Source organism: Ciconia boyciana, chromosome 5, assembly GCF_034638445.1.
Source record: "Ciconia boyciana chromosome 5, ASM3463844v1, whole genome shotgun sequence".
In the NCBI taxonomy this organism is placed as follows: Eukaryota; Metazoa; Chordata; class Aves; order Ciconiiformes; family Ciconiidae; genus Ciconia; species Ciconia boyciana.
Window position 1 is genome coordinate 3,095,134 of NC_132938.1, and position 26,100 is coordinate 3,121,233.

Consider the following 26,100-nt stretch of genomic DNA (forward strand, 5'->3'; position numbering starts at 1 on the left):
AGTCAGAAAGAAAAAACTTGTGTAGGATTTTCACTGAGTTGTGCAGAGCCTGGCTGCAGAAGAACATTCCTAATGGACACAAAAATTTGGTTCCCTCTCTCTTCTGTGCTGGAGAGAGCTGCTCTTTATCTGACTTATCCTCAGTGGGAAGAGCGGTGGGGAAAACCTAGGGTGAAATAGCTGTTCTGCTTCTGCTGGAATTGATGCTTTCCTGATGGTTTCATGTCTGTTGAACTGCCAGCAAGGTCAGATGTACCGCGTGGAACTGGGCTATAGTCACATGACAGAACAAACAGTTGGGGAATTGAAGATCTCAAGGTTTGAATGTTCCACTGAAGTCCAGGAAAACAACTGGTTTCTGATTCACAATAGGCTTGAGGGCTGCTTTTTTTTTTGTCAAGAATGACCAAAACCTGATCTTGCTGAAGCCATACTAGGGTACATAAGCTTATGGAAACCTTGAGACTCTTTCATTAAAATTCTGCATAGCTGGGAGTAGCACAATACTGCATGCCCCACTAATCAGCGACCTTCAGCTCTAGAAGAATGAAGGTTGCTAGGTATCTGAGTACGTGATGGTTTTCTAACTAGAAAGCAAATCTTCAGAGTTACAGATTAGCTTCATCAGTCAAGGACATGATCTCATACCTTAGAAACCATAGACACAACTCTCTCTTTCTCCTATTCATAGCATTTGCTGGAACAGCAAGACACAAACTGGCATGGAGCTCTCTTGCTGCTTCGCTGTGAAGCTGCTGCTTGATTGTTTCATTAGGGAACTTGGGATGAGGGATAGCCAGCCCTGTCCCAGAACAGGGAGTGCTGAACTTGTTATCCTCAGACTTAATCAGTTATTTAGCATGAGGCAGCTCTGCTGTTAGTAGGACCTTGGGGCAGTACTTTGGTAGCCCTCCAGCATGCAGTGACTGCAGCAGGTAGATGTATTGTCAGGAGGGTGCTCAGAGTTCCCCATGAACCACCCAGAGCCTGGAGGGGGTGAACTGGATGCTTTGCGTGTCTGGATCAGGAAAAGGTGGGGAAGAAGCCTCTATGAGAGCTATTGGTTTTGGTGTTGCACAGCTTTGTGGCTCAAAAAGCCCAAGGAAGGTGTGTGTCGTCGTCCCCCCCCCATCTAATGGAGAGTATAAGGAGAAGTGGCTGTTATCGCAAGCCAAGTCCTATCACATCCAATTCTCTCTTGCTGTCTGATAAATGGAGATGCAAATGCCTACTTTTTTTATTCCCTTGGAGTGAAGAATACCTAATGCTAAGGATGTTAAAGTAACTGTTAACTGACTGCTGGTAGATCTCTCTCCTTGATGTCCTCCTAGGAGAAACACCAGCTGTGTGGGTTATTGAACAAATGCTGCCTGAGCTGAGTGGAATTCCCCCGGCATCACAACTTCCAGGCTATATTCTTCTTGCCAGGAGATAGATATCCAGCTTTCTTCCAAAGCTGGATCCTTAGAAAAACATGAAAGCAAGCTGCTTTGTAGTCTGGACTTGAGTAGTTGAAGAGTCATTTCCTTTGGCTGCGTTGATAAGGCACATGGATTGGTGAAGAGACCTATTTTCAGTGCATTCAACTGATTTGCTAATGCTGTTTTAACAGGCAAAGCAGGGGGGAAAAAAACCTCTCTGCAAGTGTTTTAGTGGTTTGTGTGCTCTGTGTTGCTATAAAATTGTGTACCCTGATATAGTGTGTCATTGCAATGATTCCTGTGGAGGAGTTTAACTTGGAAAAACCCAGGTAGCCTTTCAAAAACAGGTATTGTGAGGTTATTTTGGATGTCAAGCAAGACTGCTGTTCAAATAGAGTAAAGTTTAAGAGTAGTAACTTCTTGGACTTAATGTATAACAGATGGTCATGTGAAACATGTTACTAATGGATCTCTCTGAACAAAAGTTAATGCAAAGCCTATTTCATGTGTTTAAGGATTTGTCCAGACCTAGAGGTTTGTGGGTCTATAGAGAAGCCATGTTGCTTCTGATTTAGCTGTTGAATAGATTTCGAATAGAGATGCTTCAGTTACTGTGTATTCCTCAGAATAATGCCCCTTCTTCCAAAGAGCAAAATGGGATGCTACGGGAAATTAAACGGTTCAACTGTTTAAAACAATCATTCCTCTAAAGGAGAATATTTACAAGATTTGGAGTCTTGTTTACAAGACCCTGTTCTCCAAAACTTACAACCATCATCTCTCAAGTGTTCTTTGGGTTCAAAGAACTGATTCATTTTCTTTTAAGTGCCTGTAGCCACCCTTGTTGGGCTGTCCCAGGTTATGCTGGAGAGCTGAAGCTCTTGCAGGTGCTGTGTTATGAAAAAAAAGTTCTCAAATTCAAACCCTTTGTTAGGAATTTGGGTCCCAAAGGAGATCTGTTGGAGAGAAGGATGACTCATTTTGGTGCCTGCAGCATGTGTAGAGGGAGGAGGAGGAGGTGTCTCCTTATGCATTGACCTGTAGGAAATATTTTCCCATAGAGAGATTAACTGCTAGAGAGGATGGGTCTTTCTGGAGCCCAGCAAAGTGCATTTACCAGTCCAAAACGATATCCAGCTTGGAGTGACTTTGTTGCTGAAACAGTCCTGTGCCAAGCTGTGGGTGAGCTGGCTTGCTGGTCACAGCTTCATTCCTCACTTGCAAATTCTGGTTTCTGAAAGTTTGTGCCTGGAGCTGCTCTGTGGAGGAAGATTTATTTGCAGTGGATGAGAACAAGAAGTGTCATTGTTATTCTGCACTGGGACAGGAAAAGGCTGGCTAGCTGATTACCTCTGCTGGGCACTTTTTCTTACTGCAGGGGATAATTTGTTTCTGAATTAACTTCCTTTCTTGCCCTGTTTAAAGAGGGTTTCTGTTTCTTTTGGGTCTCCATAGCTTGACCCTTTTTATGATTTGTTAGAGAAATGTGTTATTACTCTGATAACATCTTGGGCGTGGGGCAGACCTGTAGCGTGTGTGACTCGGTGTGTCGGTGATTTTGGTGGAGTGTTGCCAGTTCTCACCATCCCAGTGCCACACTTGGTGCTGCTAGATACGCAGCCTGGAAAGAGGAGGACAGCGAAGCAGGAATGCTTGCTATAATTTAAATGCCCTTTTTATGAACTCGGTTATTAGAGGATCAAGATAAAATTGCTGAGAACACAACCTGGCATCTTGTACAACCTGGCATCATATTAAATCATAGCCCAGCATTTCCTTGTGTGACTAATACTGGGTGAAAATAGATTTTTCAGCTTGTTGGCCAAACCAAAGGAGAATCAAATTTAGCTCAACCCAAACCAAAAGGGAACTTGGAGACTTTGGCCAAACCAGACTTGATTTAGAGTCAGATGAAAATGTCTTGCTAGTTCTCAGGTTTTTTGGGGCTTTGGCTTATTTACCCTTCAGAATTTTTTTCTTAGTGGGAACTTACTTAAGTGCTACTTGAAAAAAGTTGCTTCATTTTGAAAGTGGCTCTCCTCTTGGCCTGAACTATGCTGAGTTTTACCTGCGGTCTTGCATAACGTGGGATTTCTCCATGTGAACCAAATAACTTTTTTTTGTCCTTTACAAATATTTGCACAAGTCTAGTAGGGACTTCAGTTTTGTATTATATTTGTATCTGGATTCTGGAATTAAAACAAAAGTGGGAGCTGTAAGTGCTACACCAGGGAATAGGATTTGAGTCAGCTAAATAATGGCTTAAATTTGAAGAAAAGCTTGAGATGCTGAATCATGCATGGGCAGAAGTGACTTGGCCTTGCACTAAAAGTACTGAGACACCGTTGTGTTTTTTTTTCCCCCAAATATATTGATATAACAGAGGGAGACCGGGCTCGGTGCAGATGAGGCTGCATTCTGCATGAAGGCGCTGTTTCTCCCCTCCATGCAGCAATGCTCAGGTGCATCAGACTTTCTCTGTGGCACCTGTTTAAATCTGGTTTTACTCTGGTTTACCCTCACTAAACCAATTCAGCCTGATTTGTAAAGGTGGTATTGACTTAAATTGTGTCCCTACATTGACCTAAACTAGGCTGGCAATTCTTCACTTAATTTTACTGGTGTAAGTGATATTGGTATTCAGGTGCACGTGTCAGTGCCAGTAGAGCTCTTTACAGAAGAGTTGGAAAAAACTGTCTTAGGTGTGAGAAGTCTCAAACTCCATCTCTGGATAAAACTATTCCAGACAAAAATGGGTAATGATGACAGTGGGTTTCCTGGTGTCTTGAGAATGTGCTCAGTGTTGCTAAATCTTTCGTTACTGCCTAAGTGCTAACGAGATCCTCTTGTTGCGCACTCTCCCAGACCCTCAAGGTAAGGAAACAGTGGACTCCTGATTTAGAGAAACACAAGGTTTTTGCATGGCTGCCAGGAAAATTAGCTTGTATGTTAAAGCGATCCAGTAACAAAGAACAGCCTTTTAGAGTCAAGTTTTCCCCTCCATACCCAAGAAGCTCTTGAGCTGAAGTGATGTTGTGGCCCTGTGGACTGGCACTGTTGGCAGGACTGTCATCTCTGGAAAGCACGGCCTTAGAGACAAGTTACTGGAGCTGAAATGTAACCCTGTCGTTTCAGGAAGAAAGCTAGCTACAGGAGAACATGTGGCTTGCTTAATCATTGCACTAGATAATAGATTTTTTCCAAATAACTTGCTATATTGCTATGTGACTTCACATATTGTAACTAGGGGAGCAGGGCTCTTGCATGTTGACTTTTCTGCCTCGAGTTAGGAGCGAGCTGAAGTTCTGGGGTTTTTTGTGAGGTTTCAGTTCTTGGATTTACTCAAATGGGGTGGGAGCAGGCAAGCAGGTACTGCTGAGCAGCACCGCTGAGAGGTGGCTGGTAACTTGTACCTCCACAATGCGTACAAACTCGCATCCTCGTGTATGCCTTGGTATCCTGCCCCACTTCAGGCTCCGAGGCACGTGCTGGTGTGATTAGTCCTTGCCCTGTAAGTCTTCTCTGGCCATGCTTTGTATTTCAGTAGTTTTTTTGCTAGGTCAGGTACTGCCTGATAGACATGGTAGGAAAGGGATGATGTCTGGAAAGTGTTAGTACAGCTCTGTGAGCAACAAGTATCTGATACCTGCTTCTCGCCATCTCTGGAATAGACATGGTGTTCAAAATGCCCAGAAAGCCGCCTTTTTCAAAACAAATTAGTCAGTGAGCTCAACATCTGAGGTATGAAAATATTGAGAACAGAACACAAAATAAAGGGTCATTTTTGCTAATGGTGCATTAACTAGTCACTGTTGTTGACCAGTTCAGGTGGATAGGGAGAGAACTGAAGGTGTTGGACCACTTGAAGGTTGTCCTGTTAGTATAAAGCCCAGAGTTCATGTATCTTCCCCATTGGCTTGTTGAACTGTAACACAAGGAGACTTGTATGCTGTCCAGCCACAGCAGGATTGCTACTGAGGGCTTTGATTTGCTTGTGAAAACCAGTGTTGTCTGTGCTCATTTGATCCCTTGGGAGGGGAGGACAAGGATTGTTTGCAGATCCAAACTATGGGTTTAGTTGAGAAGATAGCTTGTACTCTATTTTTCAATTACTTTAGAATACATTTATTGCTAACCTTAGGACCTTCCAAAGCTGATTTGAGTAGAAAAAGGACAAGGGGCTGTTGTGGAGGGGAGTTAGGAAATAAATGAAATAATACTGTCATCTTACTCATGACCTATATTGTTCTAATTAAGCTGTTTGGTTGCTCTCAGACAAGTGTGTCTGTCAGATTAATTTGTATAAGTAGGCTGCTTCCAATCTGTGATCAGAAAGTCAAACTCAATAAGAAAATACTTGGTGGTGTGACTTTTTTTTTGTATGCAAGTTATTAAGAACTTAATAGAAAATATAATGTGCTCCTGCCTAGTGCATCTCCAGCCAAAGATCTTCAGGAGCCATTACTGGAACAACCTTCAGGGTGCATGGGTGTGAGAATACATGTTAAAAGGAAAGAAATGTGCTAGGATTATGGAAGATAAGTTAAAGGAGAGATGATTGATTTAAGGACTGTGATGGATGCTTGCTAGATGAATAAAAAGGAGCAAGGAGTCTAAGTGACTTTGAACCAGAAAAAGAAATAATCACTCTGAGGTAGGAAAACATACTTCCATACTTCTTTCAGTGTCAATAGGCAAAACCTATGTATGTATCTCACCAGTGCTTTTCAGAAGAGTTGAGAAGTAGTAGGTGGCTTTAATGGGAACAGGAGATCTGCAGTCCAGGCTGGTGTTAACCTCTTAACACCACCAAGTTAACTGCACCAAGCCACTTTGCTGCTTTGTCAGAATTTCCCAGCAGGAAAAATGATGGCTACTCCATCACAGCTCTGTTTAAATATCCCAGGGTGGAGACAGACCTGGTCTTTCATGGCTTCCACAGATGATCTCTGTGTTTATTTCAAACAACTAGTTGCTAGTCTTTGTTATGGGAGTCAAACAGCCATCACGTGCCCAGCAGGGCTGGCTGGATTGCAGCCAAGGATTTCCCTCTGAGCAGTAATCCTGCCTGCTGCAGCCTCTGTAGATCTTGAGCAAGGAGGTCAGCTTGGTTTCTGTAACACACCTGTACCAGAAAGGGGAAAAATAACAGCTGAGAGCAAATAGGGAAAGCCTCAAACAGAGGGAGAGATCTGCCCAGGGCAAAAGAAGTGGAAATATGTTGGTTTGGCATCTTGCCTTAATATTTCCAAAAGCACTTTGGGAGATCAGGTGAAATGAAATGAAGTGTAAACTGCTTTCCAGTAATGTAGGTGTTGGGTTTTTTCTAAGATGGTTTTTTTTGTAGAAGCTTCTGTAATACTGCAAGTACTAGGTATGTTGCATTCTGTCTTTTGATTTCTTGGCTATTAAAAAACAGATGGGGGAAGAGGAAGAATATATGTTGAAATCTTGAAAGTTTTTTCCCATAAAACCATGGACTCATGGTTCAAATTCTACAAAAGAGCTAGCAGAATTGGGCTAACAGTAACTTAAAGTCACTGTTTAAGACTTCAGAAGTGAGCCTTTTGCAACCAACAACATTTTGTATTTCTCAAAGCTGAAATGTGTGTTTATAAACCTTGCACACCAGGAGAGAGCATGCCATGTGTCATAGTGCCATGTGTAACAATGCCATCTTCCTCGACAGTTGCACTATAAAGTCCCTTCAGCGACGTCACGTTTGCATCAGCCGCCTGGAGAGGCCTCAGAATTGGGGTGAAAACTCCTGCGAAGTAAGATTTGTGATATTAGTCCTGGCTCCTCCTAAAATGGTGAGTATTGCTCTTGTTTGCTCTGGTGCTTCAGAGGGTTCTTCCAAAATTGTTTTTCCTTGGTGTCCTTCTAGGGTTAATGACAACATATTTTTAAAATACAAGGGGATGTGAAAAGGCCTGAGATCATCTCAGCAGTTGTCAAGATGGTTTATTCTAACAGTGTCTGTGAGGGGTAGATTAGTCAGCTGTGTCCTCGTCTTATTTTGGAGAATGGCCTCTAGCCTCACTGGGAGGAGAATGCTGCAGATCAAGCGTGTCTGTAGTCTCCATCCACTTTTTGTTAGACCTACTTCTGTGATGCATGTAATACTCCAGATTTCCAACCCCCTCCAGCTTTACCAGTTTAGCTACTATTTTTAGGGGTAAAGAATGCTGTTCCTGGTTAAAGCCGTGCTTGTCAAGGGCTCTTGCAAGTCTGCAGCTGATGCCCCACTGCGAAGGTCTGGGTTGCTTCCTGGCAAACTCTCTTGATGGGACTGACAGTTATACTGCAGCTGTGGTGGCAGCAGTCATTGTAGATGGTCTAATGTAACCAAGAGGCAGATGTAGTTTTGTGAGCTCTATTGCAGTATGGGCAAGACTATTTTGGAGCTGGGGTGCTCGTGAGGTCAGACTGTGCTGAGGTCCTTTGGGATGTGTTTTCACAGCTTTTGGCACTCAAAACAGTGAGGGTAAAGCTTGCTTAAGCGTACTTGCTAGTTCTTTGGTGTAGACAAGGCCAATAAATGACATAGTAGTACACATTTAGTGCAATATCATGGGGGGCATCAAGGTCAATTGGGGATCACTATCCTGGCTTCCTAGAAAGCACTGGCTTGATCAAGATGGTGTGTTCTTCTAGCTAATGGCTGAACAGTTCAAAGCTCAAGACCTTTTCACACTTAAGCTGCCTGTTTACACCTTGGGGCTACGAGGTCTATGCTTCTGGGAGGTGCTGGAGAGGTTGGGGACCTTGTCTGGAACAGGACATATCCTGATTCAATTTCCTGCTCTTTAATGCTGTCTGTGTGACCTTGGGACCTTCTAGTCTAGTTGGTCTGTCTCCTCCTCCCCTCCACCACCCCCCTCATTTAAAATGGAAATACTGGTGTTTCCTTATTTCCCAGGATTTCTGGCAGATCTTTCCCAACTGAGTAGTTCAATGCTTTTGGCATAGATCTCAAACCCAACAGGCTGAAAACATATTGATGTTCCTTATGAAAAGCAGCAGGCAAAAAACCAAACCTGTGTGCAATGGCATTGATGTCTCTTTCGTTGTATGGCAGTTTGCTTATCTCCAGCCAGCTACGTGCAAAGCACCCAGCAAACAGCTCTGCATCCGCTTCTATCCTGAAAGTTTGCAATTCCAATGGACAGCATCAAATTAAGGAAAGGGAGTGGAGGCCAAGCAGAGCTGCAGTTGCCAATATGCTTTTTAGTTTAAATGAGTTTATCTAGCCAGCTCTAAGTACGCATTTCTGGTACAGCAGTTAAAATAATTAACCTGCTGACAGTAACAGATTAAAAGAGCGTTGCTTGGGGAGGAAAAAAAAGCCCAGAAAATGGGCATCTGTTGTGCTGAGGAATCCAGATCCTTGGCCTTCTCTATGGAGGATGGAAAAAACTTGGGTTCTCTTGCAAATCTCTGCACTCTTCCTCTAAACCGTTCATCTCTCTGGGAAAGCAAAGAAAGGGAGCAGCACAGGGCAGCTTGAAGTAGCCCTTTGCAGCATCCAGCCCAAGGACTGCTGCTGCTTAGAGATGAAAGGAGAAGCCTCCCCTGTGATGGCAAATCCAGGCTGGTTCAGTCTGAAAGGACCAAGCTTACAAACTCAAAGCAACTCCCAGAGCAGATTATCTTCACTTAAATCCAAACCCTTCCCTAGAAACTTAAATAGAACATGTCGTAGCAAGCGTGTCTGAAGGGACATTACCTGTGATGGAGAGAGGGTGATGGAGGAGAGGTGGAGGTATGGCAGTGTGAGTGATGGGGCAAGTATAGTGTTAGTGATGACTTTAGGACTAGTGCAGTGCCACCCACATGTCCATGCCTCTGTGTCAAGCAACACTGAATTACTTGATTGCATTCGTGAACAAATTGTTCATCTGCTTTGTTATGAATCATGAAAACTAACTCAGATTAATCACATATGCTCGCTACTACTTTTCACAGTAATGGGAGGCGCTTGGAGGCTGTCCAAAGGCGGGTGGTTGTTTGGGTGTCTCTAGCAGTTGCTGCCATGAGTGTAGCTAAGGCGGGTGGGTTAAAACTCTGCACCAAAAGAAGCTCTTAATGAGCTATGGTTCTACATAACTTTGCCTTGGCAAGTATCTTACCTGTCTTGACCAAAGTGATACAAGCAGTTGAGCAGGTCAGGGTTTGTAGAGCTTGGATTCGGTGGGTTTATGCAGGGATGGGGAGCTTGGTCTCCTTTACTATTCCTTTTGTATCTAATTTCCAAGGTGCTTGGAGCAATAAGCAAGCAGATCAGGGCTGTGTCTCACAGAAATGTTGACTCCTGCAAATAGGCACTTGTTCCTTTCTCATGTTTGCAAGTCTCCTGTCCCTTCTAATGAAGATAGACAGTGCTGCTTGAGTGTGTGCTCAGCTGTTTCTTTCCTATGCTTTCCTCTGTGCCAGTAGTTACTTTAGCCGAGAGCTCTAAATCTCCACTTGTGCTGCCAGAATTGCCCCAGAGAGGCCAACCAAATTGAGTTTTAATGCCCAGAATATAGGAAGCTGATGAAGCAGATGTGCACAATAATCTCAGTCTTCCGGAAGAGATATCGGGACTCTTCTACCTGCAGGAATCTTGACTTACAGCATCTTTCCACCCCAGTAGCAGTAATGTTGAGATGCAAAGACCCTTATTTAGTTAGTCTTAGCAGCCTTGAAGGGAGACTGGGGATAAAATGCCTGCTCAGCATGATTCAGCTTTGGATCAAGCCCTGGGAAGCTGATCAAGACTGAGCAGTGCTCCTGGTCAGGGCCTGGCAGCTTGCTCTTTGTATGGTGCCCAGTGGGGCAAATCAGTGGTTTTACCTTTCAGAAGTGAAAGAAAAATAGTTTTACAAGGTTTTTTTTGTCTTTTTTTTTTTCACTCAGAAAAGTACCAAAACTGCCACAGAAGTGGGCAGGACCTTTGCCACGATGTTTTCAGACATAACCTTTCGGCAGAAACTCCTAGAAACCAAAACCGAAGAGGAGTTCAAGGAAGCCTTAGTCCACCAACGCCACTTGTTGACGGTGGTGAATCAGAGACCCTCAGCAATGAGCGATGGGCACAAGTCGCACGGTCCTAAGCCACTCAAGGTAAGGCTGGCCAACATCTGCCATGCCCCTGCTTCAGTGGTGTCCAAATGCATAAATGCAAGGGGTTTTGGGTAAGGAGATGAAGCACTTGTGGTGTTTGCATCCATTGGGCTCTCCTAGCAAGCTCTCAGCATTGAGGTTTCTACGAACGGCTGCTGTGTGTATGTCCACCTTCCTCAGCTCCTGCTGTAAATCTAAAAAAAAAAAACCAAACCCAACAAAAAAACCCTACTTTAAAGAGGCAGGTGCTGAAGGGATGCAGAGCAGTAGGGAGTTGAAATGGTTACAGGACTTTGATTCCACATGCTTAGTCAAGGGTGGGATTAATGGATCACTGTGCATTGTCGGTCCAAGGTACTTAATCCTTACAATCAGAAGTCTCTGAAGGAAGCTGCTGCTTGTCTTTCCCACAGCCAAAAGACTTCTTGGCCATCCCTGCACAGTAATTTTACTTAAAAGTTGCCTGTTGGTATTTGGCCTGACTTCTTGCTGTTTGATCTGTAGCTCTGTAAAATGTTACTTGCTTTGTACTTTAAAGTTTGAGGGAAATGCTGTAACTCAGCTTTCTTTTCTGGAATTTCCTGTGTATTGGTCATTGCTTTGCTTTTCCGTTCAGAAATTCATTCTTTAATCAGACAGCATACCTGAAAAACAAACCATACCATCTCTAACTCGCTGCTTCTGTCCCTGAATAACAAGTAACCTTAAAGCTTTGGGTTGCCTACAGTGCAAAAGCTGGTTAACTTACCACTTTTTTTTTTCCTGGAATAGACTTAAGGGGGTTTTGATCTGCACATCTGGAAATGAGCAAAGCTCATGTTTTTCCTGCAGAATCCCCTTGCTTATAGGTAGCGCTTTGAACTTTGCTAGGCCCCATACCTGCTCTTAAGTTTGCAGAACAAGTCCTGAAGCCCTTTTCCAAACCTAGGTCATTCAAAACCTAGGCCATTCAGAATGGTGGTATTCGGAGTAGCTGCAGTAATGTAATTTAGGTAAAGTACATTTAACCCTTTGCGCTTGGCCTTTCAAAAGGGTTTTTGGTAGAGCTGTTGAAGTGTCTGGCTCTTTCTTCTGCTAAAACTAGTCCTTTTTAAATGTCTATAGAGGATTTTCTGCTCTGTTGTTTGAGCAGGAGGGCTGGATGCAACACTGAGTTTGTAGATGCTGGCCCTGAGAAGTGATTCCTACTTGCCTTGCTGGGCAAGCAGCGTTGGCCAGGCAGACATTCAACAGCTCTGAGCCAGTGCTGTAGATAGTGATGCTTGTTTCTTTAGCGCTTGCTCTTGGCATTGACCATTCTTGGTCTGGATTTGGTAAATTGTTGTTTTTAAAATGCTTTGTCCTTCAGCTCTTGGGACATGCAGCCTGTGTAGTAGTAACTCTGCTTTCTCATGTCTCTTGGAAGAAGCTGTCCCCACCCTGCCTTGCCAGCGTAGACCTTAAGAACAGGGATGGAGATTTCTTTTCCTGGCAAGCAAAGATTTGCCTGGAGAAGTGAGGTTGATTTGAGATCATAGCCTGAATTCCTCGGTTCTTATGAGAGCTGTCTCCAGCAGCATCTCCTCCCCCTCTGCCTGCCCTGTGCGATAGCCTTCTAGAAAGGAAGCATATGAGCACAAACTCATATGAGACCAGGGGTGTAATTTCAACCTGTGAACCACCCCCAGTGAAATAAATCCCCTAATCTGGAGCCGCTGTATTATAAGTGAGCCCTCAGGAGGGGGCAGGAGGGTAAAGTCTCTTGGTAGCATAAAAATCTGCCTCCCTTCTTCCCTTGGTCCTCCAGTTACGGGGGAGAAATGGGCCTCAAATACTCTGTGTGTGAGTGGGATTTTTGCAAGCGCTCGTTTTTACCTCTACTAAAATACTGAAGGGGACATGACAGTTGCATACCATGCTGTGCCTACAGCACGGTCAGTTTGCTTTGGCTCATCTCGGAGGATTATTTAGGCAAAGCGTACGTAATCAGTCATAATTAAGTCAGCCTGAAATCCTCTTGTTTACTGAGGCATCTAATTGTGATTTTGTTTATGGAGGAGCCCCTAACAGTTGTGATGCTTTCTGGCTGTGATTTTGTCTCTGATACCTGTGTGGATTTGCTGAGAGGGCTGGGCTATGCTTGCTCAGCGTCAGCAGGAGGGAGGATAGTGTGTGTCCCTGGTCTGTGTAAAATAGTCAAGCAGCCCCCCAGTACTTCAGGTGAGGACTGAGAAAGGGTCAGTGTTGTTGGAGCAAGTATTTTCTGTTTGGCTTTCTAACTGCTGTTACGTGCTGGCTTAGCCTCTTCCTCTAACCCAAACAATTGATCACTTATGGCAAGAGACTTGAAGGAATTTGTAAAATGGGAAGTGGAAAATTCATGAACTTCATCTAGGTTTTTTTGTGTGTGTGTGCTGCTTTTGCTGCTCTTTCCTCCCTCATGTATTAGGAGCAGCATGGGCAAAGCACTGGAAGGACTTGCAGAAGAGGAGAATAAGGAGACTTTAGGATGTGGTGCTGGGTACCTGAGCTGCAGTTCCTAAAGGCTAATAAGCCTTGAGCTTGGCGTTGGTGGAGGATGCAGCTCTGGCCTCCTGGATAAGGTCACCTAGCATCAGGATGTTAAATCAAAAAGACAACAGTGCCATGAGAGGTGCCACCACGAATGGGAGTGGAAAGCCAATGGGTCAGCCAAACTTCTCCCACTGAAGGAGAAAGAAGCAGGGAATGGTAGTCCAATAAATTCCTAGCACTGGAGTGTATGAGGAAGCAGATCAAAAAGGGCAAGAATGAAGTGTCAGCACTGTCCTTCCCATGATTTTTGGAAACCTTAAAAGGTGCAAGCTCAAACAATGGCAGGAGGCAAGAGACAGACTGAAACATGTCTGGAGTAGAGTTAGACAATGAAGATGCACGGTGGGATAGGTTGGGGGATAAAAGTAAAATCAAAAAGGGCAGTAACTTCAGAGGTCAGTAAACTTGGTCTTTTATCTCCTCAGTGCAACCCAAGTTGAGTATGAGGTTAGAGCAGAGAGGAAAGTTAAGAGGAGGATTAGCCATACAGAAGAAACAGCCTTCCCCATACTTAGCCACTGATGAGGTTCAGCTTGACATCCCTATGTCCCACCCTAGACTAAACTTGCACATGTGCAAGAAATAAATGCGTGGAGGAATCAGGGGTCTGAAACATAATCTGTTGTCTCCCCCTTCTCTCAAATTTGCCTCAATGCACCTTGCGGGACGAGAAGTTAGGCAGTGCTTTTCTTTTCTGCACACCCACTGCTACCTATGGACAGGCAATGTGCATGAGTACCCCTTCCCTCCCCACCTTGCGCTCAGCCCCAGGCCAGCAGCAAGCATGTGGCTTCTTCCCTGGAAGATAAGAATACCCCGAGCTTTATTTTCCCTGTACTTGCTGCAGCGAGACAAATCAACATATTACTCATTAAAGCTATCGTGATTCTCTGGCTGACTGGTGCCTTCAGGAATGTCTTTGGGGGGGGGGGGGGAGGAACTAAATTGCTTTTCAAGTGCATATGGCTTTGATGTCCGAATATGCCTCCAAATATAGTCTAAGCTCATAGCTTTTTCAGAAGTGCTTAAAATGCAGACGTTATGCTGATGTCTGCTGCTTTTCATCCTGATTGTTCAGGTTAGAGTTGAAACTGTCCTAGAGTAATACAGGTGTATTGGCAAAATGCAACAGAATTGACTTAGGTAGCTGCAATATGAGATGTCATAGTCACTGATAAAGGAGCTGATCCCCTGAGGTATCTTTTGCACCCCGAACCCTAGTGTTTGCTGTGTCCAGTGTATTCCTTCTAAAGGAGAGGTTGCCTTGTTGTGTTTTACTTATGGCTCTGGTCTTCCAGGTGCTGCAAAGCAGGTGAGTCCCATGAGAAAAGGCAAAGTTGTGTGTAGTCTGTTAAACAAGCATTTTAGTGTCAAGTCCTTTCTAAAGCAGTAGTTTTCTATCAGTGTCCACATAAATCAGCCAAAGGAAGATGTCCACGCTGCTTTGAGATGATCTGTTGGTGTAAATTTTGGATCTGTGATTTTCCCCCACACACACACTCCCTAGCAGAGGTTATAAGTCTTCTATGTCTAGTTCTGCAATAAACATATGCAATGTTTGAGATGAGACAGCTGGGGTAATTAGCACTGTATAAAGGTGCATTTGATTTTCAGACTAGTATATGTACTCTGAGTTGAGGATAACAGGAAAAAAAAATCTGACAGGTGCCTCATTTGCAAGTGTTGCCTACTCTGATGCTTTCCATGTGCTTTCCGTAAGGATGTAGTTGTGAGAATTGGGAGGCTGTAAGTCAATAGCAGCTGTCGCGTATTTCTGAAAAGCTCCTTATTGCCTGTGGTGAGCATCAGATTGTATAAACAATCATACTGCACCTTGCAGCACCCCGAATGAGGAATAAATAGGAACGTGTTGGGTTTTTGGAACCCTTTCACAATGATCTTACTGTCTTTTACTGGGCAGAAGTTATGGCTTGGTTACGTGAAGTTATTCAAGTTTGTTCCCTTTTGGTGGAGTTTGAGGTGTAGACAGTCTTAGTTCCCTTACTACATCTGTTTGAGATTTCCCTTTCCCTTAGCACTGCCAAGGAAGGGGGCACTTGCTGGGAATCCCCTTTCAGAGGCTTCACGTGGATTTGGGGGAAGAGTTTTTTGTGGTGGCATCTAAAGAAAAAGTAGTTGGCTAGAGGGATGGGAAAGGCATCTCTGACCTGATGTTTAACCCCAGGGTACCCAAGGTCTGATCCTGCCGTTGGCTAGGGTGTTTTCAGCGGGTCACACTGTGCATCAGCTCCCTCACCTGCAAAGCAGGGATGCAGATATGAATGGGAGGAAGAAAAGGGAAGGAAGGGAGGAAAACAGGATGGTCTGGGGGATTTTCTCTTTTACAATGCTTTTGAGGATATAAATTGAAGTGCGAAGAGTTTATTTAATGATGATAATCATTACAAAATCTGATTTGAATGCCCTATTCTAAATGACCAGTTTTGCTCCTATTAGTATTGAGTAAGGAGGTTAATCTCTTTAACAATACATGAGCCTTTAAACTGACACAGCACTTCCTTCCTTTCTTTAGTTGCATGAGTTTCTCAATGTTGGCAAGGGGATTTCTGATGACATTGCACGAAGATTTCCAGTGTACGCTTTGGACTTCACTGACGGTATGTTGGCCAATGTTTATGAAAGCATTGGCCTGATTTTGAATTTTTGTGATGCGATGTCCTGTTTACAATGTGCATTGAATGTGTTCTTTGATACGTGTAATAGCTCTCTTATTTCTTATTAAAAAGAATATTTTTGACAAAAGCCTGTGAATAGGCAGTGTGGCACACTGTAGATGAGAATCTTGCAGTGTTCCCTTAATGAAGATGCTAGCTTGTATATAGATGAGGATTTTAATTTTTATTAAGCAATGAGGTGATTAAATGGATTGATTATTGTCGTGCGTAGACACAGATCAACTCATCGCAACCTAATTAGTCAGCACTGGCCTAATAGGCCCTTTTTGCTGTCTTTGCAAGCCAGCATCAATAGCAATTATAGTGATACTGTGGGAGTTGAGAATGCTTCAACAAAATCTGAGCTGCAGTAACTTCAGCTCAGTACTTTTAAAAACAGGATGTCGCTTGTCTGCTGTAGCCAGATCACAGGAGCAGCAATACAGTGTTTATATTGAGCCTCAGGTTTCAGGCTTTATATAGCTCCCACAATGGCCTTGTTGGTTTTAAGAGTTGCTTTCTCACTTTTTCACTTTCAAACTTTCACTTTCAGAGATTCTTAAAGGCTGTGAAAAGTCTTCAGGGCAAACCATGATCACAGAGCCTCAGCCTGATATCAAAACATGTTCAGTTTCTTACAGCCTATTGGGCAGTTGGTTAATATATTCAAGTATCAAACCCCAAAGTTTGCATAAAATAAAGATGTAGAGTGTAGGCAGGGGGAATCTTGGGATTCTATCAGACACCTTCCTGCTGTTAAATCCTCCTCAGCTCAAGCCACAGTGTCCCAGCCTTCCCCACTGCACCTCAATTGAGAGCTATCTCCCTCGGAGTCAGCATAAGAAAATAAGATGCGTACGCGAGCCCCATTTTGCAGACAAGTATTCTAGTGTAAAGCCACCTTCCTCAGCAGCTTAAGCTTGAGAGCAAGCACGGGCATGGTATGGATGTGTCGTCCACGACATTTTAACAAGGATGGTCACCACTAGCAGAGGAACATAGCAATCGGCTGTTGGCTGCTCGGCTGAAGATGCCATGTGTCTTAGGGAGTTGCCAAGTAGTTGCTTCCCACAAAGATCCAGCTTCGTCAACTAGGAATGCTTCATCCACCATGATGTGTTTTGCAGTTAGTGGTATCCTCTCTGGGAAGAATAAAATGGGATAAAATGTTGGCTTAGCACAGTGGTTAAGTGCTGGATGCTTTCTCCAGATGCTTTGTAACTGCTGGGATGAAACTATTTGCAGGAGGCTTGGGGTGATAGCAGGAGGCTTGGGGCGATAGGAGGGCAGGCGCTGTTTGAAGTCAAGCTGATGCTGTGTTCTCTGGGGATTTGAAGGTATGTTGAGGAGGAAGGGGGACAACAAATTATTTTCAGGGTAGCAGCAAGGAGTCTGATAAAACAGAAAAAATATTTCTTGGCATGTGCATCATTGGCACCAGATCTGGCAGGGGACTTAAGCTCCTAATCTGGACACTTTTGGAGTGGGTTCAGGACGCTTCATCTCCATGGTTGTTGCTTTGTAGGGCTGTCAAAGTCTAACTTTTCATTATAAAGGGATATTGAAGCACTTCAGAAGGGAAATGCTGCACCTTGTGGGGACCCATGTGCATCTCAAGACAGAGCAGTACCTGCTGTGGCTGTCAGTGTCCTGAGTGCAGCAGGTTCACAGGCACAAAAGCATCATATGACGGTCCTGCAGCCAACTCTGGAAATCCATTTCAGGGTCCATGTTCTGGCTCTGCATACATCCAAATTAACCTGTGCGTGCTGCCTCTCAGCCCTGGAGCTGTCAGCGACAGCCAGGTCTGCAAGCTTTCCTTGAACTGATGAACATAGTAGATCAGGCTTGGCCTAAACAAGGTGCTGGGATTGACTAGCTTGAAAGAATTGTTCCCTTGATTGCATCTGCCCTGTGTGATGAAATAGTGTCATAGTGAGAATCCAGCATTACAAATATTCCAGAAAAATGGTTTTGGTATAAAATGCAAATATACGTTAAAAAGTGTCAGTGAATTGTTATACAATTTCTGGAGAGTAGAAGGTGCAGAAATGAGCCAAGTGAAACTCAAGACCTATTGCAGCTCAAATGTGAAGTACTCACCTTAGGAGCAATTGTGGCCTTTCAAATAGGATATGGGGAAAAGAGGGTTTTTAAAAAACCTATATATATTAGTATGTGCCATTTCTTCCCAGAAACCAGAAATTAGGATGAATTCTTTAAGGATCTGAGTGGAATGAAAACCAGATGGAGCATAAAGCATCTGCCATAAACCACCAAGACCGAAGGTGATCAGGAATGTGAAATTCCTGGACCATCTCAAAGCAGCAGTGTACCAGAACATTGGGGATTTGAGCTATCCAAGTATCTGCACTCCAGACAACCACACGAGCATCATCAAAGAGCTCTGAATTACAAAGATGCCTTTTTTGAAGGGTTGGAGTCTCTAAATGCTCAATCTGAGAAGAATCCTGGGGTTTTGGTTTAGACAGATAAACTGATTAGGGGCAGGGTGAAAAATAATAAGGCTTTTGTAGGGCCAGCAAATGTTTTGTCAGTTGGACTTTTGTAGGATTGGTCATCTTCACACACTGCATGAAGCTGACAATTAAATTATCCTTAACCGTCATGATTTGGGAGAGGAAAGAAAGGAATCGTCTTTCTGTTGTCTTTTCTTTTTTCCTCCAGATTAGGAATTTGTCAACTTTAGGTCTGCTTGAAATTGTAGAAGTCTTGTGCATTTTACTGAACGTGCAAGGATCAAGGAAGAGTTTTCTAAACTTTTGGTCCAGGACTTTAGTGATATGGATGGCTTGTAATAGGTGTCTTCTAGCAGGAGCATCTGAAGATGAACAATTGGATTATGCTGAGCCTAAGAACACCTGTAATTTTCCTTTGAAGTTAGGGTTAACAAAATTTAGCATGTAGTCTCCTCTTAATGACTACAACCTTTGTTTATGGGATTCTGCTTTCTTAAAAAAAGTTTGTACAGAACTTCATCCTGATCTTGTCAAATGGGCTTAAAACACATGTGTATCAATATTATTACTCTTTAAGGCTCGGTCAAACCATAGGAGCTTCCTGAATTTTTTTATTTTGAGGCTGGTTTGAATGAAAGAGGGAATTCTACCTGGACTCACCTACAAGTTTCCTGAAACCCCTTAAAGTTGCTACCCTTATTCTTTAGCATGTATTTTCTGGTACAACACAGAGGAATCAACACTTATGAATGTAGTGCCTGAAGTGCCCGGGGGAAATTTGAGATGCCTGAGGTTTTTATGGTGAGCTTCAGTGCTGTGTTCTGCTGTATCCCTTCATCTCTTGAGGAGGGAGGGTGAAGGGGAGAGAGAAGAGCTGAGATTTATTCTGTTTCCCCCTGTTTTCCTTGACCTGTGTCCTCAGCACATGGCCGTGGGGGGTGGATAGTTCAGCTGCAGATGTGGATTCCTCCCTGTCCTTGGTCCTGCAGAGAGGGGTCCCTAACCAGCTCCTGAGAGGAAGGCGAGCACATCTGCTGTGGCAGCCTCCTCAGGATTTGGTGGTGGTGTTTTGCAGGAGGGAGATTTCCAAAGCTCCCTGTAATGCAGGCATGCTTAGGAGGAAGGCTTGAAGGCACTGGAAAAATGGGATTGGAACGGGAAGTTTTGTCTTGCTGGTTGTCTAAGATAACACAGAACTTAAACCTGCTTAACATGTTGACTGGATTGGCTGTGGCGTGTGCCCAAATCTTCATCGACTCTCCCACCTGGTTGCACTGGCCACCTTGTTTGGTAGGATTGCATTCTTGAGGGAGGAGGAAAAATAAAGGGATTGCAGATAGGCTTTTTCCCTTCCCTTTAGTGCCTCTGCTGCCCTAGGTTAGATGATGGGGTAGCTCCTGCATCACTCTACAGCCCTTCATTCCTAAATATCACCTGGGTGTAAAAGTTCAATGGCCACTTGAAGACTGACTTGTGGGATGCTTTGGGGCATCGTGACCTAGGTTTGCAGCTATGATGCTTTCAAAGTCTCTCTTTGTATCAGTGGTGGATGGGAATGCATTAAAGATGCATAAAAGCATCTTGTTTTGTCTGTGGATGTTTCCTTCCAAGAGACTAGTGCTTCATGGGAAAAGGGCTGAAAGAAACAAGAGAAGAAGGGAAAGCTCTGAGCCCTTGATTTGTTTCTTCATACTTCTCTAGTCTGAGCATATGCTTGGCTTCTCTGCTCCAAAATCAGTAAGAGTGGATTTCCTTTTCCAGTTAAGTTCTTGGTCTCACTTGTACTGTGATTTACTCTTCCCAGGACTTTAGGGAAGATTCATCTTCTGTTCATCTTCAGAGAATTGAGCAGAGTCCAGCAGGTACTAACATAAGTGAAAGCCCAGCTTGAGGGCATTGGCAGAAGTTTGTAATGCTTTGAGTTTTTATGGCTCAAAACCTATGAACAGATATCCTTGCTGTGTGCTTTTACCATTGAAAAGTGATTTTATTTTTTTTAAATCTGCTTTAATAGACACATCCTTGCTGCTGTGCTGCAGATCAGTATAATTAAACTTGTTTTGTGTTGGATATTTCAGAGAATTGGGAAGGAACATTAATAGTCAGACATTTCATAGAATGTCCATCTGTCTCGATTTTGATTCAGTAAATGTACAATTAGTAGACTTAAGGAGTCCTAGTCCCAGTCTCTGCATCTCTTGGTCATTAACTTATTGATGCAGAATACCAAGCAAAGTGAGGCCAGCAATGCCGCACTTTTCTCTGAAACTCTAACCTTGTCTTTAGAAACTACGACATTTCAGAAATTCAAGCAAGTAAAATAGAACTGTCATGTTGATGAACATAATTGCTTCCCATTTCAATGTGTAGATGTACCTTAATTTCAAGGGATTGCTTCTGTAATAGTCAGCTACTCAAATTTCACAGCTGGACTGAGTTAATTTTCTGCTACAAATTTACATTGTGCAGTTGGAGTGACACATTTTTCAATGGCTTTATGAGCCTGCTGCAGATGAAATGCCATCATAATGCAGCCCACCTTCTTTTAAATGAAGTAATGTCAGTCCCTGGGTTGCAAATAGACCCTGAAAATGTTTAGCCAGATGTTGACTTTAAAAAGGCAAAAGGTAAATTGTGGTTAACACTGGGTTTTAGTGCTTGTCTCGGGTGAATCTGTACAAGGAGGCAGTATTTGCTCATGATTTTAACTGCAATTAAAGAGTGATTAATCATGTTTGTGAAAGGGTATGTTTAAACTGATGTAGTTGTTGTCTCCATTATGAAGTGAATTTTGCTGCCCACCAGTAGGGATTCTTTGCTCCTTGGATTTCATCTGGCTGATTATGGACTAAAGAAAGTATTGCTTTGTACTGGAACTCTTGGACCTAGCCATGATGTGGCATAAGGACCTCCATGATCTGCAAGGACTCCTGCTCCTTGCTTTGCAAGGATTTGAAGCTTGAAACTAAAAGCCATGCATGAGCCTTTGTGGTGCTCTTCAAGGCTTCTTCCTTCTGCCCTCTCATACTACAGTTTATCTACCTGAAAGTTTTTTAGAAAGCACCTCATCACTTATGTAGCTTTCTGTGCTCAGCAAATGAGCTTTTTCTTAATATTAGTTCCTTTTCTGTTCCTGGTTCCCTGTCTCTCTATGAATTATTTCAAAGCTTTCAAGCATTGTTGCCTGTGACCTTTCATGTTGGAAAGACTCCTTTTTCCAAAAAGCGGTATTCTGGAGTGGCGCGGAGTCCTCTGAACAAGGACCCTAGTATCTCTACTTATAAGACTACCACTCGGTCCACCGTTTGCCCTGCCAAGTCTTTCCTTTTCTGTGAAGATCTTGGGCACTTGGGAGTGTGAGGTAGGAGCCTGCAGCTGTTGGACTTGAGATCACATGAGAAAGCTTCATCTGCAAGCAGTAAATTTCAAGCCTTTTGGTTGCCAAGAGTGGTCAGGAATGTGGTCTGTGGTTTCTGAATCTTCACAATAAATTGAAAGGAATCTGCCTCAAAACAGCTGGTCCAATGACTCCTGGAAGGTCAGGCTCATGTTTGCATGCTTGAGATGTCTACTGTCAAGTTTCAGCCCCTGCTCTTTTTTTTTTTTTTCAAGGATGCTGAGCATCAGAAGTCCTACTTATGTCTGTTCCTCTCATGTCTGCGGACAGGAACCATCACAAGGTGTCCTTCATTCATGCGGCTGCCTGCTCATCACGCACTATCTTTGATTTTTGTGTTTTTTGCATCCTCCTCCTGTCCTTATCTCTGCACTGCAAATGGTGCAGAAAATGGATGTTAGAGAAGATCCCAAAGTCATTGAGTGATTGCTTTTCATTCCAGTGATACAGTTAATCTGTTGTGGCAATGTCCAGATTTTCTCAAGTGTTGCACCAGCAGCCTTCAATGCAAAGCCTTCCCTTCTCTGATTGAACTCATTGGCTTGTAGCTCCCTTGTCAAGGGACTAATGCTAGCAAAGGCTTAGGTGGGCATTTGGGAGCTTGGGGTAGATGCCTGTGTGGGAGCTCGCTGCTCAGGAGGCTTCCAGAAAGGGGAACTGGACAACTCCAAGCTTGTCCAAGTGTCTCGCAGCAGGAGCGTGGTCAAGGATGGTGGCACAGGCAGGTTGAAGGCTGTTTCAAGGTTTTCTTTGAAAAGGCCCTTTCTGGTGTATCCCCTCTGAAGAGTCTGTTCTGTGGAAAAGCTTAGGTTCTCCTCAAGCAGAATCGGCTGTTGTCATCTCTCATCCTTTCTCTTGTGTGATGTGAGCTCACTGGGGATGAACATCAGCCTGAAAACAGGAAAGGGAAGCTACTTCAGAGGCCCTTAAATTCATATTATGACACTTTAATTCTCTTTCTGGCTGCTTTTGTTTTGGCCTGGTGTGTTTTTTCCAATGGGGATGAGAGGGGGTGAGCAGATGGAAAAGAAAGAAGCCATTCTTTCATGAGGGCTTTTTTTAAAGCAAAACTCTTAATGTACGCATTCCTGACCTCTTGTGCTATTTGTTTTTGTAAGTCTGCTAGCGCTAATTGGCTCAGCATAGCATATTATTGATTCAAGCCTATAACCTCAGATTTCTGCCTAGGGAAAAAATGAAGTGCTTCATGTTTTCCTGCCCAAAGCATCATGAGTTGCGAAGATGCGTGATCGTTGTGAAGCTCATTAGGGGCATAGCCCAGAATACCTATAAAGTTTGTATTAAAAAGGCTGGTGGGGGGGTATAAACCCAAAACTTATAGCTTCTGCTTTGATCCTCTTCCAAGCTTTTGGGGCTGGCAAAACTGAACAAAAGGCTTCCAGTATTTCCTGTTTTGACGAGGCCAGAAATATCTGTTGAAGCAGTCTGGTGGCATGTTGGTGCTTCTACTTCTGATCCCAGATGAACAAAAGAGTACGATTGTACAAAAGCAAATGTTAAAGACCTACCTATACGTTTAAGACTAAAGTGTGGACTGAATTTCCCCTTCTGCCTTTCAGCATTAAAAGAACTGATGGTACATGTGTCTGATGCAAGTCGGGTTTCAGTGCTTTGTAAGTGGGCAGTAATAACATGACTTTTGTTATGGTTTACACTAGGTGTTATTGGAAACAACAAAGCTATAGGAAAATACATCACGACTATGATCTTTCTGTATTTTGCCTGCCTCCTTCCATCCATTGCGTTTGGGTCACTCAATGATGAAAATACCCGAGGAGCTATTGGTAAGTTTATCAGGTTTGTGCATCTGTTATAGGATCTCATGTATTCAAGCTGGGTAGCTCTGGTCACAGAAAGTTTTGATAGTTTTTATTTGCTAGAAAACCCCACCACTGAAGGTTTTTCCTGTTACATTCATGACGTTTTTCCTCAGAAGACTAGAAAAGTTGAACACTACTTTGTACCATCTGACTTGACTGATACAGATATATGCTACAGTATTTTTAAATGATGCTCACTTTATAACTATGTAGTTATCTGCACGTTTTTCCTAGAACAAGCTCTTGTGCTTTTGATCTGAATTTGATTGCCAGTATCCAAACCACTGGTGTACGATGCTTTGCTCTATCCAAGTTGTGGCCCTGAAGTAGTTCTTACTGCTGTTACAGTTCGTAGGAGTCTTAGTTGAAATCTTGTCCTGGAGGCCTTCACAAACACTGATTATGTTTTTATAGCTATTTAAAATAAAATAAAAAATAATAAAAAAACAAACCCAAACCAAACAAGAAACCCCAGCCAACTTTTGTAGTTCAACATCTGGAGACCTGATGGCATCCTAAATTATTGGTACAAGTTTGCTGGTAAAGGGTTGCTTCTTGCTTTCACAATGTGTCACCTCTATACCCTCTAAACATCGCTCGTACTTATTAGTGGTTGGCTTCTATGCCCTGTGAATGCTCCTTGGTCAGGGAGGTGTTGGTTAAAAACCCTGTTTGTTTCCATCCTTCCTAATTACTTGTAGATGTGCAGAAGACAATCGTCGGCCAGTGTATTGGAGGGCTGCTTTACGCCCTCTTTTCGGGGCAACCTCTAGTTGTACTCCTAACTACGGCTCCTTTAGCACTCTACATTAATGGTAAGTCTATTAAACTTGTACATCAGGGGACTGATGCGATTGTGATTGGTGGAATGTGACTTTGTACGAGAACCTTGTGATCCTGTTAGAGCTTTAGTTGCATTCGTTTAATAAATCAATACTAAAGGGGGGCTTCTGGTGCTGAGGGAGAGGGGAGGAACTTGATTCAGGTTTAGTTAAAGTTGGTTTCTAAAGCAATCATTTTGCATAGAAAAAACATTTTGTGAGAATAAACACTTAAACATTTCTTCTGCTTCAAGGAAGAAATCTTTTTCATCTGATGGTTTTCTCATGTGGCTGCACTTAACCAGCTTGAGGATAAGAGCCTGAGACAAAGTTTGGTGGTGGTGGTTTGTGTTTTTGTGTGGTGTTTTATTTGTTTTGGTTTTTTTAATTAGTCTTTTCAGGTGTGATCAATAGCTTTCCAGTTATGGCTGCAAGCTGATATTACTGAGCCAGAGGTGTAAAGGAGCAAACTCACTGTCTATAGGAACAATCAGATGGGCTGTGACTAGCTTGAAAGGTTTAAGACATGAGGTTTTGTCCGCAATGCAGTGACTGAGTAAACATGGTGCAAAAGTATGTGTGAGATCCCTTGCTCAACAGCATCCCAAAAAGTCAGTGAGAGCAAATTCCAAGGGCTGATTTTTGTGGCCTTGCTCCCTAGGAAAGGTGCTTTGACCAGTGTGGGAGAATATTTTTCCAGGTGCTTCTCCCCATTTCTAGTGGAAGAAGGGGGTGGGAAAGGGGAGAACAGTTTGGGTTGATCCAGTGTTCATCTGGGAGCGTAGGAACAGGGCTTTAATGGTATCTGCTGTAAGTGTGTTTGGGCGAAGTCTTGAAATTGGTTCTTTTTGCCATCAAGCAGATGGGAATCACAGGGTGGTAATAACAAAAGTTTAATCTGACATGTGAATGCTTCATTTTTACAGTCATACGAGGAATCTGTGATGACTACAACTTGGATTTCAGTGCTTTCTACGCCTGGATTGGACTGTGGAATAGCTTTTTCCTTGTGATGTACTCCCTCTTTAATTTCAGTCTTTTGATGAAGCTCTTTAAAAGGTAGCTATTTTCAAGAAGTCGTATTTTGATCAGATTATTCAGCAAATGGAAAAATTATACATTCCACAAGCTCCTTAATTACAAACTTGCTGCCAAATGTATTTTGTGAGATGAGGCTAGTATCATTTCAGCTTATTGTTCTAGCTTGAAAGAAGCTTTTAAAGATTCACTAGGTTTTGTTTCTTGAGTTGGAGTCTAACTAAAATTGGTATATTTTCATGTAAATGCATGAATACGCTGATTTTCCTTTGAATAGAGTTGAATGCAGACTTTGCTAATGGCTATATTAATTCCTGGGATTTTTCCACAGGTCAACAGAAGAAATAATTGCACTTTTTATATCCATCACGTTTGTGCTTGATGCCTTCAAAGGCATTATTAAAGGTAAGTCTTGCAATAATGTTTTTTCAGTGCAGACCTCTACTTTGCTTCCTTGTCAAAGGGAAATACAAGGCTGCAAATATGCATGATGTTTGCTTGTTCCATGTTCATCCAGGGTATTCAGGAAAAAAAATGAGTGTGTGAGATTGAAGCAGGCCTGTCAGCAGTTTACCTGGATATGCAGAATTTATCTGCTCTAATTTCACTTAGCTGAGATAGAATTAGTGTCTTAATAAATGGAAAAACCGTATTAATGCTGCTGTGAAAGTCTTACCCTGATACCAGTCTCTCTGGTCCTGGCAAAAAAAAAGTCCAGTTTAAATGCAGTGCATCTAGATCTCTTTCCTTGCCACGTTATTAAAAC

General features: G+C 43.1%; 1 protein-coding gene across 1 annotated transcript in view; it reads left to right on the plus strand.

The window, feature by feature from the left end:
• SLC4A11 (solute carrier family 4 member 11) overlaps positions 1-26,100 on the plus strand; it is a 97,859-nt gene that overhangs the window by 47,730 nt on the left and 24,029 nt on the right. Inside the window, exons 8-14 of the mRNA XM_072861601.1 lie at positions 7,111-7,234; positions 10,323-10,529; positions 15,616-15,700; positions 23,314-23,439; positions 24,177-24,290; positions 25,223-25,355; positions 25,666-25,739. Coding sequence (XP_072717702.1) covers positions 7,111-7,234; positions 10,323-10,529; positions 15,616-15,700; positions 23,314-23,439; positions 24,177-24,290; positions 25,223-25,355; positions 25,666-25,739 — 863 coding nt within the window. The remainder of the gene's footprint in view (positions 1-7,110; positions 7,235-10,322; positions 10,530-15,615; positions 15,701-23,313; positions 23,440-24,176; positions 24,291-25,222; positions 25,356-25,665; positions 25,740-26,100) is intronic.